The 19510-nt window shown below is 39.7% G+C and overlaps 1 protein-coding gene across 1 annotated transcript in view; it reads left to right on the forward strand.

Moving 5' to 3' along the window:
- The first annotated feature begins 7647 nt into the window (after positions 1-7647).
- Positions 7648-19510, forward strand: part of CD36 (CD36 molecule) — a 524084-nt gene continuing 512221 nt past the window's right edge. The window contains exons 1-2 of the mRNA XM_044087262.1: positions 7648-7825; positions 7937-8205. Coding sequence (XP_043943197.1) covers positions 7648-7825; positions 7937-8205 — 447 coding nt within the window. The remainder of the gene's footprint in view (positions 7826-7936; positions 8206-19510) is intronic.

Here is a 19510-nt window from a genome sequence, read left to right on the forward strand (position 1 = left end):
CCACTTGTTCATTTATCCTAGTAATCATGAAGGCAGTGTCCCCGCTCACCTTAATATCATCATCAATTCCATATTTCCATTCCAAGTCATCCACCATTAAATCACCATCTCAGTTCCAAATATTCTACTGAGAGGGACAGAAGGGGGTCAAGCATGACCCTCTTCTAAGCCCCTCAAGCCATCACAAATGGGAGGACTGGAAGGGCAAGAAGGCCACACCAAAATGTGCTTACTCATACCAACTTCCCCTACAAAACCCCCTTAAGACACGCCCCTTATCCTTACCTCACTTCCTCTCTCAGCTCCCACCTTAATTAACTCCTTCCTACCCACTCCCTACCCACAGAGACCTAACCTACCCATCACCCTAATACCAACTCCCTCCCCTCACTTTACTTATCCAAGGTCGTCCTGTGACAAATTTGTCTGTTCCAAACTTTACTTGTCTCAGTCCTAATAAAACACAAACACCCAAAGAAATTTGATGAACTTTATTATAATTAAAATGAATAACAAACATCAAACTTTATTAAGGCACACAGAATCCAACATTGCAACGAATAAGATAGTAAACACAAGAGCAGCACATCCACTCACCCTGAATAAGCAGCATCCCCCACTTGCTCACTTATCCTAGTAATCATGAAGGCAGCGCCCCCGCTCACCTTAATATTATCATCAATTCTATATTTCCATTCCAAGTCATAGTAATCTTGAAGGCAGCATCCCCACTCACCTTAATATCATCATCAGTTCCATATTCCCATTCCAAGTCATCCATCATCAAATCACCATCTCAATTCCAAATATCCTTCTGAGGGGGACAGAAGAGGGTCAAGCGTGACCCTCTTCTCTGCCCACCAGCCCAAAGGGCTGTTCTCCCTCCGACCATACCACCTTCCAATAAATCCTCCACCTTCAAACCCAGTGAAGGTGAAATAAAACCAGCCCAATGAAATTAAGTCCATCCGACCTGCCCATACAGGAACCCTGATTTCAAACTCCGCATGCCACATCATATGCACCCCATCTGCCTTCAAATATTTCATGAATGTGAAATGAACACACTTCCGAGCTCTCTCTAGCGCTACCAAATTCCTCGCCCCTCTCCACACCAACCGGGGAATAATCTCAGACCCTCTTAAAACCCAAGGATGGATGCATCCTCCTCAATGCTAAGACATTCTCACAAATGTAATAAACAACTCCAAAAGTCATTCCATTGCCTCTAATGGCTGCATGCCTAACTGCCCAAAAGATGAAAAATTACCCAAGATGATGATCATTCCAAGTGCTATAACTCAGTACCAATTACCTATAGCCTCATTGTGCCAGTCCACCAACCAGAACTTCCACCCTATCAGTATCTATTACCTTAGATTCACGTATTTCAAGCCAGAGGATGACCACATTGCTCATCCCTGCAGCAACTCAGACATCCGGTAACAACATGCTTCCACATCTGGGACCTTGTTGAGTAACACTACAGCAACTGGAATGCCCATCATCACACCACCATCTTGCACCTCAGCTTTTTTCAAGGCATACTCATTCTAACTGCCCTCTACAACCTCATTGCACACCACTCTGATGACCAGAACATCTCCTGCGACCAATGTATTCAAAAACAGCAGAACAGCCACCACGACAATCATCACCTCCCAACTCCATGTCCTTCCAGCCCCGACTGCTTACATCTGTAAATGAAAGAACTGTGTAAATTCACGATACTCACCCAAGCATTCTTAAGACATGAAGCCATAGCAAAAGTGTCCTTTTCCTTGAATTGGCCCCCATTACTCTGGCCTATCTCCCTGACCTCAGCCCAACCCCACCTTACCTGCATAAACTCCTTTCACAACCAAAGAATGAACCTACAAAAAAAGCAATCCCACAATAAGCACCAAAGGTAAAATGATACCCACTGAAGATGTTGCAAGTAATCACTGTGGAAAGAAGTCAAAGAGAATTATACCTTACCTGTGTCCCCTACTTATTCCCATATGAAACAATCTAATAGTCTGCTGACATGTATGTTACCAACACAACAAAAATATCCCCACAGGTCCCCGCAAAATGTGGTAAAGGCTGTTTAGCTCACAGTTGCCATATGTAGGAGAAGAAAACAAATTTTATGTACTCTCTTGCAATTTAATTTACCAATGCAGTCTGTATGCCAGCCATTTGTAAACAATAACCCCAATTCCCCACCTAAACTGAACAACATGCAAAACATCTGCTTAGCAGCAGCCCTCCTAACCATGAAGAACCCCCATTCTCCATAAACCGAATACATATAACCCTAAATAACTCCCTACTACCCCAAATCTTCCTGTCCTCCATATCCACTGCCTATATTCCTACAATGCCACCCCAATGGTCCAAAATAATGGTTAACAGTACTAAAGACTAAAGTCACACCGCAGACCACCACAAAGGATCCCTTCCTTACCAGCTTAAAAAAATCTGCTTTACCATCAGAGGCAACCAGCCTAAACTAAAAAAATACATCCTTCTGTCAAATTCCCTTCCTGCCAGCATGCAATCAGAAAACTCCCCACAAAGCCTCAATATCCTCTGCTGAACTCTGCTTCTAGTCCTATACCCAAAAACATAACACTCCACTCCCATGCCCCGAAAAGATGCCCCAAACTCATGTTACACATACTTCAGCCCTTTATAGCCACCCCAACTCCCCTTGAACACTACCAAGCCTACTTCACCCTACCTGTAAGTTAACTGAAATCACCTTTCAGAACCCTGCTACAAATCTGACATGTCAAGTTAAATACTTACCTAACTAGGCTTAGCAACCAACACCTCTCAGAACGCTTACCAATCCAACAACTGATGGTCCACGGTGCCTCCTATCTGCAAAATAAAAGACAAAATAAGTGCTGTACACATTAACCCCTTCACAGTAAACAATGCTAGGCACCACCTTGCTCATAAATTTCACGTCTTTTACCCTAATGACTCTCCCAAAATACATTATGAGGGGTACCAGCACCCCTACTGAAGCCCACTAGCAACCAAACCCCTACAACTCACAGACACCTGCAAAAAAAAAAAACAAAACCTCTCACAACCACCCAACAGCAAAAACACCCATCTAAATTCAGAAAACAAAAATGAACCACACAAAATTGACACGTGCCATTGTATATGTCCAAGCATAACCCCATTTAAGAAATCTCATTGATGAAAGCTTCCAATGAGCTTTAAGGGTCGGTCACCCCCTCCATTCCAATATTATGACCGGTTGGTTGATATTTAGCTTACTCTACCCATACTCCAGTCCTTACATGAGTCTACATTTTCATTTACCATGTGCTGTATTAAATAATCACCTTTCTTTATGCCAATCAAACCTCATATACTTAGTTTAGGTGTATTTATCAGTGTGTTATTCTCCTGTGCCCAAAAGTCAATTTAGTCATGCTAATTTGCAGCCATAACTTATCTGCAAAACATATAATCAGTTTACCCAATTTCAGGCCATCTGGATATAGCCTGTAGAACACCTCAGATGAAATTTCAGGCCATCCGGATATAGCCAGCAAAACATCTCAGATGAAAATTAAGTCTGACAGATAAAATCTAAACAAATAAAAGGCTAGGGCAAAGCCCTGTGGGACACCCTTATTGAAACCAAGGCTTTCACCTATCCAGTTACTGCATGTTACTTACCATGCCCTGTATGTCAGCTGTGCAGCTATCCATCTTATCGAGAATACATCCATACCTAATTGTACTAATTCATTGAGCAATGTCATGAGTGCACATCTATCAAAATGGGGACAATTATATTACTTTTACAAATGCAAGTCAATAGCATGACAAGTTTTCTCATTAACCTGCCTTCTAGAGGGGGTATGACGTCTCCAACTCAAATGTCTGTCAATTCCTAAAATTCACTCTGCAATGGTCACCACTATTCTACCAGAAACACAATGTATACAAAACTGACCAAATATGAGCCAAATCTTGCCTTCAGTGAAATCTGTCTGTAGTTAAAAATACTTTGCTGTGTTACCAAGCAGTCAAACATTAAAATGCATTTTCTAATTGATATGAAGCCTGAAAATCAAGTGTATTTCACTGTTCAGTAATTTTTATTCTTAGCTCATCCACAAGATTAGCCAAAAAAATAAATTTTATGAAACAGACCAAGTTTTGAGGTGAAATCTGAACATTCTGCAAAACTCTGTACAGTTGAGAGGTATGACCCAATGCCTATCAACCAAGCAAACACCACAGTGTTCAAACCAGTGAAACCCCACTGTAAGCCACTGCACTCAAAAAACGTAATGGTCGACTATGCCAGTTTCCAATAAGTAGGTTCAGCTAAAAATAATGCCATTGAGAGGCATGCCCTGACCCTACAACCAATCTGGATCAACCACTCCATACCGCCGATTAACAGTGGCAGTTGACTATACTTAGCCTTCCTAATCTTAGCAAAAGGGATTAGCATTTGCATAAAATTCACAGGCCGTAGGTTTGCAACATAAGTGCATAGTCCAAAACATTCATGATACACCTTAAAATATAAAAGGAAGTCCTACTGAACCGTTACACTAGCAAGACCCACCCTCCATGTTTGCTTAAGAATTTGGGTATAAGCTATTGCAGAACCACATAACTGTGTTAGAATGATGGAGTTTGTGTTAGTACATGTTTAACTGACCTGCGCTGCATGCCTGGGAAACTGCCTTACTTCATGGCCTCATCACGTAAAGCAGGCACACATCTCCTGAGCATTGTGTTTCTTTTAGCAGATCGTCGAAATTACTCCCAATGAGCAGCTCTCGCTGCAATTACGTATAAGCTGCAAAGAACCCTTCCTAGCGACTGCTTCTCAGCTACTCTACACCACACTCTTGGCATTTATTTATTTATTTATTATACAATAGTGGTAGAAAAGAGTTACTTCTGTTCCCTGCAGACATCAGTGTAGAAATGGAGAATAGGGGTGCTCAATGCTCTAGTCTGATAGGAAATCTTGATCCCACTCAATACATCTGTTTACAGTTGATTATGGATGAGATCAATAATGTTAAGGAGAAGCTTGACAAATTACCTTACTAAGCTACTAGCAGAAGAGCAATGGCCAGCTTCCAGATAAGCTGATGTGCCCATGAGACATTATAAAACATTAAATGTAGCCTTTAAAAGGGGTATACACGAGCAGTGGATGTATCATATTTTAGTGTTAGGTACCTTTTACATAAAGCCAGTGGCGGAAAAAGAAATGCATGCACGGGCAACAACTAACGGCTCCCAAAAAGCCCACGAAACACCACAACCACCAGGGAAACCTCAGACAATGCAGACTAACTCCCTTTAAAAGGAAACAAATAGAAGACACACCATACCCTGCGGCAAGCGGAAAACAAGTCAGAAAGCTTAACCCCAGCAACCTAAGGCATAACATAGACCCAAACCAAGCCCCATCAAATGAAAGCCAAGGGCCAAACATGCCTCCCTCATACAGTATGCAGATAATTCCACCCTCATTTGCTCAGCCCCAACTCTAACAGAACTCTAACAGATCACACAAGAATCTTTCTCTTCAGTTGAAAGCTGGGTATCTAATGCCCACCTTCTCCTCAATCCAAATAAAACCAAATTCCTCATCTTCCAATCCTCCAAATCTACCGCAAGCACCCCACATTTCATTATTCAAGCCAAGGATAATACCTCCATTTCACCAACAGTCCACACAAAACTACTTAGCTTACAGACAATAATCTCAAATTTGACACCCACTTATCACTAACAATTAAAAAAGTTCACAAAAACTGGGTGCCTTATATAGAAGCCACCAATACCTCACCAAACCAGCAAGAATCTCTATCGCCAATTCCCAACTAATTTCCACCCACCTCTAAGCATCACCCATACTTATAAATCTTAGACAGTCAGACCTACACCAACTCGAAAACTGCTACAATAGAATTGCAACATTTGCCACTGGTGCCTCTTACCGCAGCCACCACTGTGTCTCCCTTAGTGACCTTGACTGGCTTGAGCTCCCACAACCCCTGCACCAAACTCAACTCATCTTTGCTCATAAACTAGTAAATCACCCTCTCCGAATCCCATTGCTCCATACAATTCCCCAACCCTACCACTCTTCCAGACCACTATGCTCCTGCAACAAAAATCTACTCCAGGTCACCAAAGCCAAAAACTCAGCAGGTGAAGCACTATTTTCCTGCGCTATATCCAAGCTCTGGAACAAACTTCCCACTACCATAACTACCCTTCTTTCCTGCAGTCTTTTCAAGACTGCACTTAAATCTCACCTAAATTCTCACTGGCTTTGTCCTTGTCCAAACCCCGACTAATAAACCCCACTCCCTTTTCAACCCTTCTCTCCTTTCCCAGATTTAGATGGAGTATCCCCTCTATCACTATAAAACTGAACTGAAGATTATTCACTTCTTGTTAATCCTTCCAGGATTTAGTTATCATTTAGTCTTTTATTATTTTATCTAGTTACTGTTTAGAAAATTTGTAGCACTGTGTTTTACTTCTTATTTCTCAATGTTTGTAATTAGAGCTTCTACTCAATTGTACCTAATTCGCTCCTGTATTTCTCCATGTCATGATCACCTCTACTGTATAAATACCTTGATTGTTATTGTTTACCATCTACCATGTCATTCTGTGGAGTTTCTCTCCCAAGGCTTCTGCTGAAAAAGGATCTGTGTCCAGTCGGAATTTCCCAGTAAACAAATGTAAATAAATAAATAAAATAAATATGCTTTGGCAAAATCTAAATTTCAGTCAAATGTTCACTAAAAGCAGGGAAATCTTGTAGTCAAATTTTAAACTGAAAATTTCACACAGACATACGTAAACAGGATTACTCTGTCTTAAAATATCAGCAGTTTTGCATGAAAGGCTTGATAAGGAGGTATTACTTTCCCTAAAATACCTATTTATCAGTGTAACAATTCCCCAAATTTGTCTCAATGTCCTGGCTTTTGCTATAGGTGTACTTAAACCTTTGATTGGTACTCCAGAAAGGAGGCTGATCTGGAAATCCTACTAAGAGTGAAACACTTTGACCTGCATAAAATGAAGGACAGGATCTGATGTCTTTTTCATCCATTCCTCAAATAATGGGTCTTGAATCCAATCTTGGATCTGACATCTGCCACCTAAAGACTTGGATCCATAGCTTGAGCTCCTCCTCTTACCCATAATCCTATTCTGCAACAGTATTACTTCGCATATCATTTTCTGCTTCTGCAAATGGAAGTGGTCTCCATCTCCAGAGTTTTGTCAAATAAGATTAGATAAGTTACATTTACATTTGTTTTTTTATAGCAGTATAGCTTATTTCCTTGTTCTTACATCTTCTCTGGTACTTCCTCTCCTTTATAGTTTAAAAAGGAGACTTTGGTTATTTGCAGTTGACATCTATTCTCAAACTTCTTTCCTTTTGCTATTTGTGTTCAGGTTCTGTAGATATTACCATTGTTGGTAACCTTTTGTAATATTTTCTGCAACAGTTTTCGATAGCATTGGACAAGCCAACCAGATTTTAAAAAATGCACCTCCTGGGGGCACAATATACCAAACTTTGACACCCACCAGGAGTGTGCATATTGCTTGGTTTCTTCCCATTTGGACATGGACTGTGAAATATGGACAGGCTTCAATCATCGTGCTCGGGTTGAACACGGGAGCAAATTGGTTTTGAAGGGTCTTCTACCTTTAACATCTTCAGGTTGTTCTACATCTGCTTCGGTTTCTGCTGGAGCTCTCCCTTCCAAAAAGCCTCCAGAAAAGGCCAAAGGGGATTCTTCAAGTAAGAGTAAGGAAGCAAGGAAGGAAGGAAGGAAGGAAGAAAATCCCTTGATCATTCCTCTTCCACTTTTCCAAGTTCTTCTTTAACTGAAAAAAAAATCAAAATCATCAGATTCATCAGGTCCATCAGATCTGATAAGAGTGAAGATTAAATCACCAGTTCACAGCTCTTCCATCTTTATCCTGGAGCTGATATCTTCCCAGATCCACCCTCTCTTTCTTCAAGAGACTCCAAGAAGAAGGTCCATGCCACACTCTACCTCATCATCTATCAGGTTGTCGAGGAGCCTAAATGAAGAGGATGATGACAGGATGATGAGGATGTTTATTGGAGCCCAGATTCAGCTGGGAGTTATACCATCTCCATCTCCCATTAGACCTGTGAGCCTGCCATTTGCCCCTAGCCAGTTGTTGACTGCTAGTCTGATCTGACCCATGGTTTTAAATCTATTGAAAATCCTGAGTCTGCCTATGTCAGATCCATAGGCTTGGCCTTCGTCAACTCAATCTATATATCTGATCTAGCCAGCTCTAACCTTGTTAGACCCAGAGTGGTCTTGGAGTTGAAGTATGAGCACCAGATCCAGGAGGTTAGGGTCTACTCCAATGTCCTTGGAGCTGTCTATTTCTCTTGCAGCCTCAGCACTGGACAACTTTGTTCTGATTTCTACCTTAAGGCAAAACCATGGTAATACTCTGAAATTATCCTGCGCACTTGTCTTTGGTTCCTGTTAGGGTAATTCTTTCCTCTTCTATGTCTTCAGATTTGAAGGTAGTAGAGAGAGCTTTCTCCACTTCTGTGAATAAGATGTGCTTGCCCCCCTTGGGTCCACCCACTTCATGACCTTCTGGCACCATACCTCTCAACCTCTTACAGCAATAAATCTTGACAAAGCCTAAAATGATGGGGGGACAAATAGGGACAGATTTTAAATATTGCTCTTACATATTAAAAAGTTGATAGAATATTAGGTTTTGCATTAGCATGAATTTTCTGAAGGATGTGAAGTCGTAAACCTAAATATTTGCCATTATTTATTGGCTTCAATCCTCAGCTATTTGCCAGAAAGGTACAGATTTTAGGAGGAACACACCAAAAATATGAGGCAAAAATCTGTCCATTCTGCAAAAATCTGTACAGTTTAGAGGTATGCTGTCTGCTGTAGTCTCAGAGCCTATACATCCCTTCTCATCAGGGCAGCTGCCCCACACAAGTCTTGAGACAGTCCTCATTCAGGGCACAACACAGACTTCCAAGTGTACATGCAAGAGAAGGCACCTAGATTCCCCACATGAATCCCTCTTGAAAGACACTGACGTTGGTGAAAGGGAAGACTCCCCCAGGTCACCCCTTGAGGATGTCTCATCAGAATATAATACTTAAGCTTTTGAGACAAAAAGGTGGTTGGTCTTCTGATCCATTTTCCCAGTGTTTCTTATGGCTTTTGGAGCTGGCTCAGCTATCTCCTGAGTAGTCCTCCTACTGGAAAAGATGGTAGAATTCATCTCCCATGATGCATGGAAGGATCTGGATATAATGGAGCCAATCCCCAAATGACAGGACATATATTTAGTTGCATCTAAGGATTGGGTCCTCTGGAGGAAGATTCCTCCAGTCGATGCTATGGTGGTAGCAGTGGACACCAAGAAAGAACATGCAGAGCAAAGTTCTACTGCCCATCCCCCCAACAGAAAGTCAAGTGGGTTGGACAAATTTGGGAAGCACTTGTATGTGTCACAGACATTTTCCTTAAGTCACTGAATTATCCGGCACATCTAAGAAAGTTTCAGAGGGACTTGATCAAGGAGTTTTCTAATGCCCTCTCTGGGTCCATGTCTGCAGAATACAAGAAGACTGTTTCAATGCAACTGGTCACCCTACAGTCCCTATTGAACACCTTTATGAGACTCATTTCACATGCCTCAGAAGGTGCTTCAAAAGCTGTGGGCTCAGAAATAACTATGAGATGGCATACTTAGATGCACCTCTGTGACATTCTGGAGCCGTTCAAGCCATTCTTCATCAATGCTCCCTTTGATAGATCTGTCTTATTTGGTCCCAAGTTTAAAGAAACCCTGTCTAGGATTGAGCAAGATGGAAAGACCTTATCTGCTACATAAATTCATTTTTCTACACCTCAGAAGACCTTTTCCCCGAATTAGAGAGATGGGATGAAAATGTGGTTTTGAAAGTCACAAGGCTCTTTCCAGGACTCCTATAGGGACAAATCATTCCATGGCAGAGGAGTGAACTCTAATAATAGATGACACCCACATGTCAGAGGCAGCCAGTAAAATCAGGGTTTCAGAGTTCTTTTTTCTGAGAAACCCTGTTAGCGCCACTGCACTCTGTTGGCAGTCAGGGTCACTTATCCCTGCATCTGCAAACCTGGATAGCCATCACCATACACACTTTGGTGCAGAGGACATTACATTCCCATTTCCCTACATCCCCTCAATCATTCTTCAAATCTCCCAAATGTCCCACCCTGTCAGAGGAAAGCAACAATCATAGAAATTCAAAAACTGTTGGACAAAAGTGCCATCCAATGATCCCTCCAGAGCAACACAGATTTGGAACTTATTTAAGTTTTTATTTTTTTTTAGTGCCAAAGAAAACTGGGGATCTAAGACCCATCCTGGATCTCAGCAAGTTAAATCAATATATAAAACACTTCAAGTTTTGAATAGTTACAGTTCAGTCCATTCTGCACTTCTGCACAAGGTTGATTGGGTGTACTTAATAGATCTCCAGAATGCATACTGTCACAAAAAAATAGACATGCAGTTCAGGAGATTGCTTTTTTTCTGGCTGGGAACCAGTCATTATCAATTCAGAGTGCTGCCTTTTGGTCTCACTGCAGACTCCAGAGTGTTTACCAAGTGCATGGCAGTGGTCACAGCTCACTTGAGACTGCTAGAATTCTGGGCGTTTAAAGATCTCAAAGACTGGCTACTCTCTGCTTCCACCAAACATCTGCAGAATCAAGTCAGGGACTACTTGCTCCCACTATGTCTCCAGCTGGACATTACAGTGAACTATGCCAAATATCAACTCTCCCCCAGTCAGATCTTGGAGTTCATTGGTGCTTGTTTGAACATGGTCACACAAACAGCAAGGCTTCCACTATCAATAATAAGCACTTTATAGGACCAAGCATCCCAGTTACTATCTTACCCTTCCCAACAGCAAGGTTGATTTTGCAGCTTCTAGGATCCATGGCAGCCTCCAGAACTCTAATATCAATAGCAAGATATTACATGAGAATACTTCAGTGGACTCTGGCAGTGCAATGGTCTATCAGACATCATCCTCTCTCTACTCCAATATGTATTACAAGAATTTACAAAAAGCATGTTTCTTGGTGGATCACTGCAAGAGACGTGTCTCAGGGCCACCCTTTTATCCTTCCATCTCCCATAAGCAGAGTGACCATGGATACCGGTGACATATCTTGGGAAGGACAGTCCATGGCACATGGTCCAATCAAGAGGCCAGTATTCCCATTAATATCCTAGGAATGACACAATCCTATTAGTGTTGCAGACCCTTCAAGATGTTCAACCTCCTGGGATTATTGCTATCTAGACAGACAGTATGTCAGTTGTTTGGTACATCAACAAATAGGGGAGAATGAAGTCCTACCCTGTATATCAAGACGTGATGAGAGTTTAGCAGTGGGTGATCTCTTACAGTCACTTTCTTCTAGCAACACACATTCCAAGAAAGTCAACTATTCTGGCAGACAAATTGAGCAGGTCTATATTTCTACCTCATGTGTGGTATCTCAATTCCATACTGGCAGAAATGATTCTCCATCATTGGGGTCAACCAGGCTGTGATCTCTTTGCCTCCCCACTCAACTCAAAGTCCAGCAGATACTTTGCTCTGCTACCACCAGAGGAAGAGTCACTGAGAGACCGTTTCATCCAGAATTGGCCCCTCAGGACTCCTGTATGCTTTTTCTCCTGTTCCACTGATTCCAAAATTCCTTCGGATAGTGTCATACTAGAACTACAAAGTAATCCTCATTCCTCCTTTCTGGCCTCAACAAGTGTGGTTCCTCTTCTTGTGGCCTCATCTTATTCACCTTCCCTTGTGTGTTATAACACAGGATCTTATCTCTCACTCATCAGGAATGACTCGTCCAGACATTCAGACCCTCAAAATGACCACATGGTTTCTCCATGACCAATGATGGCTAAACAGTCCATGTTTTCATTTCCAGTTAGACGCATCCTTATATCTTCTGAGAAAGCTTTTACTAGAACGGTGTATAATAGTAAATGAAAAAAAACACTCTCTTTAGATTTTGCAGAGATAAACAGATCCCTTTTCAGCACCATTTTCATCTGTTCTGGATTTCCTTGCTTTCATTTTTGACAATGGCGCCAGTTACTCAACTGTGTAAATTCAACTTGCAGCTATCTCTGATTTTCATATAGGACATAACCAATCTTCTTTGGCTTCATCCAGATTGTGCAAGGACTTTCTTAAAAGTGCATTATTACCTTGTCACCATATTAAAGATCCTACTCCACTATGAGATCTGAATGTTCTCCTGCAAGCCTTGAGTCAACCTCCTTTTGAACCAACGGCCAAGGAAGATTTAAAATATTTATCATGGAAAACCATTTTCCTGGTTGCAATCATTTCAGGCAGATTAGTATTAGAACTCCAGGCCCCCTCTTCTAAACCACCATATCTATTTGTTCACAAGGACAGAGTGTCACGCTACATGAATCCTTCCTTTGTGCCTAAGGTGGCTTCAGAAACATTTATGAACCAATCAATCAACCTGTGACAAAGGGAGATACTGCCAGCATAGCTATCTGGAATTTTATAAATAATATATGTAATTTGTGAATATCAACATCATTTATATAAGATGCTTGTGTTACAGCTGTATTAGAACTGCATGCCATGTGTATATCAAATTGCTCTGTACAGACGTGTGTTGAGAAGGTATTTTGTAGAGTGCTTCTGCTTGAAATGTAACCACAGTGTGCCCTACTAGAAAAGAACCGAAATGCACATGTACTATTGTAACTGTTTAAATGTATATATTTTAATAGTGGAAACTGGAATACAGGCAGTTAACTGCAGAAAAATAGCTGAATTTAAATTACTTTATGGCTAGGCCATAAAAGATGGTATATTTCAGTTTTCAATGCAGCTGGACACAGAAACTGTGTTGAGAAGCTTTCTGTATTGTCTTCAGAGCTAACTAATTACTAGTTTTGAAACATGATGGAATGTAATTGTTTTATGACTTCCAGCATCTGCCAAATATCTGAGGCCTATTTATTTTCACAGGTAGATGCTAAATACTGCTATCTTCCAGGAGTGTGGGGTTCACCTAGGATAGAATCAGATGACAAAAAATTAGGTCATTCTGCCAGCTATACTAGCAGCAATATTTGAGATATTAATTTAAAAAGTCTCTGATTAAGACAGGGCACTCTTTATTCTGTCTTGGACCTGACAAGAACCATTCACCACAACACCTTGCTCTATAATAGTTCTTAGGGTATAGTAATTCTCTTAGATTCAGTCAGAAATATAGTGAAGCTTAGTTTAGATATTTTTCTTTATTTATTTGAGACTGTTCTGCAATGTTGTTTTAAATATTTCCTGTGATTTTGAACTCTGATGTCACTACGAATATATATTTAGTATTGTCTTGTTCTTTTATTATTTATTATTAAATATATTTAAACATTTCATTATGGCTGATCTGTGTAGAGATATTTAAGTTTTGAGAGTACTTGCACATTTATTTGGTGACACTGTGTGGGTCACTCCTAATAGCCTTGCTCTTAGTCAAACTTCCATTTGTATTAATATTAATATTACACAGTAAGATTGGATACCCTTTGCAATGGGCCTTAAAGTAGCTGCTATGTAGTTGGCTGGTGGCAGTGATACCTATCTTATATTCTGGACAAAAGGGAGCATAGCTAGTAAAATGTGCCAGCCTTTCCCAGGTATGTGTGTGTGTGTGTGTGTGTGTGTGTGTGTGTGTGTGTGTGTGTGTGTGTGTGTGTGTGTGTGTGTGTGTGTGTGTGCGTCAGATACTTGGGCAGGGACATGAAGCACTGGCTGGACAGAGACGGTGCTGCAGTTCTTTGCTTGGCCACTCAGCTGAGATCTCAACCCTATAGCTGTGCCAGTGGAGAGTCTTATTAGGGATCTGGAGCAAGAGGGAGAAACCAGCCTCGGACTGATCGTGGTCTCTGTGTGCTCTTTAAGAGAAATTGCACTTGGTGCATAAAGCTGCATTGGGAAATACTGTGTATGTTCCTGTCATCCTTCCAGTGCACATCCCCCACTTTTGCCAGTGGTGAGGATTGAGGCTCCTTGATGACTGGTCCAGTGGTGGGTCATCACACAACCTTCCAGTTTTCTTTCCAAAATTTTCCAGTAAAGGAGATATGCATAGACAACTTCAATTCTATATCCACAAGACAAAGGATTTCAGAAAATCAGACAAACTTACTTTTCCAAAGCCAAACTAGGGAAACTTGTCTCAAAGGTGACTTTAGCCAAGTTGCTCATTGTTTGTATTTTCTTTTTATACAACATAAATGGTTTCACATTTTCCAGACCTCCTAAGGTTCATTCTTCCAGATCAATGGCCCCATATTCTGCCTTTCTATCTAGTATTTCTATAGATGATATTTCTTGAGCTGCTACTTGGTCTAATTCATATACTTGTATTGCTCACTACAAAATGGACATATTATCCAGGAACAGAACAGAGTTTGTCTCTACTGTGCTCTAGAATATCCTTCCTGGAGCACAACCCTGGATTTTTCTCTAGCTTGGGACTCTGCCCTATCAGTTCAGGAATGGATGAAAAAGACAACATCAGATATAAAAGTTATGTACACACCATAACTATGTATCTATGTTGTCTGTTTTCATCCTTCCTCAATTTCTGTCCATCCTCCCTCCATTCCCCTTCCTATTTCATAATTATTTCTATTTTTTAAAGCTCCTAGTTCAGCCTGAGGACTAGCCATCTTACTCAAATAATTGATGGAAACAAGCTAGTCTTTTTTTGTTCTTCCTATGTATATACTTTTTCATGAACATATTATATAAGATTTTCTCTGACATAGCTATTATTACACACTCTTTAGACTAAAGGGATGGCAAATTCGATCTGAAGCAATACTGTTACAGAGGATAATTGTGGATATGGGAGGAACCTGAGCTACAGAACCAAGCCTTTAGAAGTGGCTGAAGTCAGATGCAAGGCTGGATCTGATACCCATCAGTTGCGGATGGATGAAAACAGACAACTCAGATGCATAGTTATGGTCATTTAATGATATAAGCCAGGATGAGACATGATGGTACTGGGTTCCAAGTTATTCAGGAAGAATAAAGTGGTCAATAACAGAGAGGTGCACAGTATATGGAAATGAAGACTTGTGGATGCAGATTGTATATGATGAGTTATTTGTTAGGTAAAGAAAGAGAAGAAACAGGTAGAGACAAAGAGAGAAGGATAGACAGAGAAGTGTAAAGAATCAAAGGAATGCTTATTAGCAACAAATTTACTATGGTCAAAGGGAGAAATTGTCACAGTGACAAATTCTTCATATCACCCAGAGAAATAAAACATTATTGTAGTGGCCACCACCTTTTTGGAAACACTGCCCAACAACCTGAAGTTACTCTCCTCAAGCCTTCTTCAGGACTAACAGTAGAAGAGGTTGGGGTAGGCTTGAGAGTAAGTGACTGGAGCTAGTTGTACCAACAGCTGCTGGAGCCTTACAGAGATTCATTTTGAAGATCATAAATGATATCACAGCTTTTGGAGCTGATTCTTGAGCCAGCAACTTAAAGAAACTATTTTAACAGCAGTGCATTTCATCAGATTGTTCTAACTTAAACAGTGGAAACAGCTGTTGGGGTTATTTGCCAGATCTTTTTGGGATTATTGAGATCTTCCAAGAATTAATGTGTAATAACAGTTGTTGCAGATATTTAGCCAGTTCATCTTGGTTAAAGCTGAAATAACAGCTGTTGTGGCTGTCTAGCCAATTTCTCTTGGTTATAGCTATGAAAACATCTATTGAGTCTTGTCTTTGAGCTTTTCATTTTTCAAAATAATGATAGTCCATTCATTTAAATAGATAACTGTGATAACAGTTGTTGGAAATTTTTTTATCACGGAAAACCATTTTCCTGTTTGCAATCACTTCAGGATTTAAAATTTAAGATTTTTCTTTCTCAGGGTGATATGAAAAATGTGTCACTTTACCAATTTCTCCCTTTGACCGAGTAACTAATCTTATTTTTGCTCATATAACTGCTGTTTTATGGTGGATAACATTAAAATCTTAAATCTCAACTTTTAAAAATCCTTAGCTATCAAGCTATGTATGGGATAAAAGATTTTACACTTAGGTTCCAGCAGCATGAACTTTATTGGCATGCTAAGCATTTTCTACATTAGACTTAATCAGATCTAGTAATTCAGTACCATTGCTGTCTTCATTATATAAATGTTACATGACAGAGAAGTCTGGAGAAATTAGAGCAAACCAATGAAAGGGATTCAATTACTATTGAAGCAGAGAACATTTTTGGCTATACTAATTAGCCTGTAGTCTCTTGGTTGGACATGCTTTTGTTTAATTCAAACTTCTCTTACAGTAAACAAAATGTTTCAAGTAATTAAATAACAAGTGTTTTGTGACACAATATTTATCAACCATAGTTACATTGTATGTATGAAATGTTATTATCCAGAACCAAAATGCAAAATCTGCCGTTAATAATGTCTGCTTATATGGGACTTTGATTACTTAAATTTCCTTATGTTCACATTTATGGGTATTCACAACCTGAAGTTTCAGCGTCTGTAATGGAAAGATTAGGTGACACAGACCCAAGAATAACAGGCATTTTGTAGCTGTTACTCATTGAGTACATGAATAAGGAGTAGACCATACTGTTTATCAAGTTAAAATTTGGGGTGTAAGACAACTGCAGTTGATGCGGAGGGGGGATCAGCACATGCTTTAATGAATGATGCATTCAAACTCATTTTAAGTGAGTGGCATCCTAAGTGTAAATAGTGTCTTCTCCCAAATTATAGTACATTTATAGGTTCATAGGTTCATAGATAAGAACTAGGCTAGCTGCCCTTGTGGGCCATTTTAAGCCTAGACAGTTTCCTTTTTGGTGCATAAATTAACCTCTCCCGTTTGGTTAGAGATCAGCCTTACCCACAACCGCAGCTCTTTTAATGTGTCCTTTCACTCTTAAGAGTTTCATGAGATCAAAAGTCAGCTTCATGTTCAAATTTTTTGAAAAAGTTAGCTTGTGTGTTTGGCTGTGTAATAAACCAAAATTAGCAGATAATATTGGGTGGAATAAAACAGGTGAGTATTATGTCACTAATGCTGATCTACTCCTGTTGACCCTCAGGCCAAATGTGTATCATTTCTGGAGTTTGCCATCTCATATGGTTAAGTAAACTTTGAGATGTTATTTAATGTATTACATTTCTCCTGCCTAAGACAAGAAGTCTAGTTGAGTGCAAGTGAGGAAACAAATAAAGTATATCATCGGCTATGGCAAGACCTGTTTTAGTGCTATACATTAATAAACAAATATTCTGACCATAGTTTCATAGTGACTGGAATGTGGGTGTGTGATAGTGAGTATGAAGAACCTTATATTTTGAACAAATTAAAAAAGATATATGAAAATGTGGGCATATAAGAACACTACAAAACAGTTCACATCAGAATTAATGAGGTCAGTGACAGAAACCTTTCGGATGCAGTCTATTATTATCCATTGCATGAGATATTAATCTGATGCCCCATTTGCTTGAGCTGGTGACAGTTCAGGTGAATGGAAAAGATACCACATCACCTATCAAAAAGAGTAAGGGAAGTTCCCCAATGCCATGGCCAAATTTACCCTAGCAGTATAAACACTTCCTTGAGTCTGTCCCAAAAATAAGTCACTAGCTTTATGGGATTAATCTGGTCAACAAAGGATAAATAAATAAAATAAAAAATAAATTATCTTTAGAACTTACCTAAGCAGTGAAATGCAAAAACAGACAAAGCATTACCATATGGAAGTAACTAATTATTTTTGCTCATATAGTAGTAACAAATGTGTCTAGTAAAAAGTCTGGTGATTCAGTTGCATGAGAAGTAGTGCACTTTTGAATTAATAAGGTATGTTCAAATATGGAAAGTTGTACACATTCAAGCTAATAATACACCATTCTAGTTCTTTCTATCCAGTTGAGCTCTAGTGTTTCCTTCAAGTGATTCTTTTATGACCTGGTCAATCACATGAAAGAGAAAACTGAGTGTCCTTGGTTATTCCTAACAGCTATTGTGAGTGGATTCTTGTCGCCATCATCTTTATGTCTGATACATGCTAGGTGATTCTCTTTTTAAGTTTGTTGATGGTGTATTGTGCTGTGTATAGTACCTTTTGATATGTTCCCCTCATTGATGACATGTTAGTTAGGATTAGGATGAAGAACAGGCAGGGAAAATATAATGGATATGAAGGAAAACCTCAGTTTGCCAAGGTGAACAAGCAGAACAGACTAATACTGTTGTTCAGTTTGTTAATATTCCAAACAATAGATAAAAACATGGAACCAGGAAATAGAAGATGTTTGATATGGTAAGAAAACTACATGTAACAGTTCCACTAGGTTACTAGTGGCTATCTGACAGTGTGATTTACACTGGTCATGGAAAAGAGCTTGGTGAAACAATAAAGACCAGTGTATAGAATTACATAGAGACTGACTATGAAAATACCATGTGCAGAGAAGCATTTTTTCAGAGAGAGGGTAGTGAACATGTGGAAGCAACTAATGAAATTGTTATTAGAAACTATAACAGATGAGACCCTCAAGAATTATTGTAAATTTGTAAGAATAGATAGGAAGACTTATGGACAACTGTCTTAATCTTGCTGTACCTCGACAGTCTACTCAGTCTGACAGACTAGTTCTCAGAATTCTTACAGAAAAATGTTGCATCATACTTCTCATAAACAAGCATTTACTTAAAAACAAACCCTCAAAATAGATTTTGCTCATCGTCGTCTGCTGAGGCAGCAGAATGATGAGATGGGAAATGTTTGGGGCATGAACTGTATTAGAAGAAGCCAGATTGTAACATGAAGAGTATGATGTCATGTAATTTTGGAAAAAGGAATCTGCGTAATGTTGAGGGTGGGGAATGTGAACAATAAAGTGTGTGAAGGACAGTATTTCCATATGCCACATTTATTTGATTCATGGAAATTTAAAACAGAAGTCTGAGACCTAATCTTCAGGAAAAGAAGTAACAGTGACGGTTCACTGACTATTAACTGTGAGATGCTTTATTATTCAATCCTAATAAAGGAGGCTTTTGTGACACATATACCGGGACTATTTTTTGGCATGTCACTGCTCTGTTTTACGCATTTGTATACTGTTGCCATTTTGATTGTATTTAAAAACAAATGTGTTTAGCATCACCTTGCTCAAACACTCTTACACTCTTCTTCCAGTGTCCTTCACCATGAATTAAAATACGTTCAAATGTATTTTTATACATATCTATACTATCTATCTTAATTTGATTCCCCTGAGTACATTTTGTTGTAGATGATTCCATAGCAACACATACAACTATA

Source organism: Protopterus annectens, chromosome 11.part0 (assembly GCF_019279795.1).
Source record: "Protopterus annectens isolate FY-2018-M chromosome 11.part0, PAN1.0, whole genome shotgun sequence".
In the NCBI taxonomy this organism is placed as follows: domain Eukaryota; kingdom Metazoa; phylum Chordata; order Ceratodontiformes; family Protopteridae; genus Protopterus; species Protopterus annectens.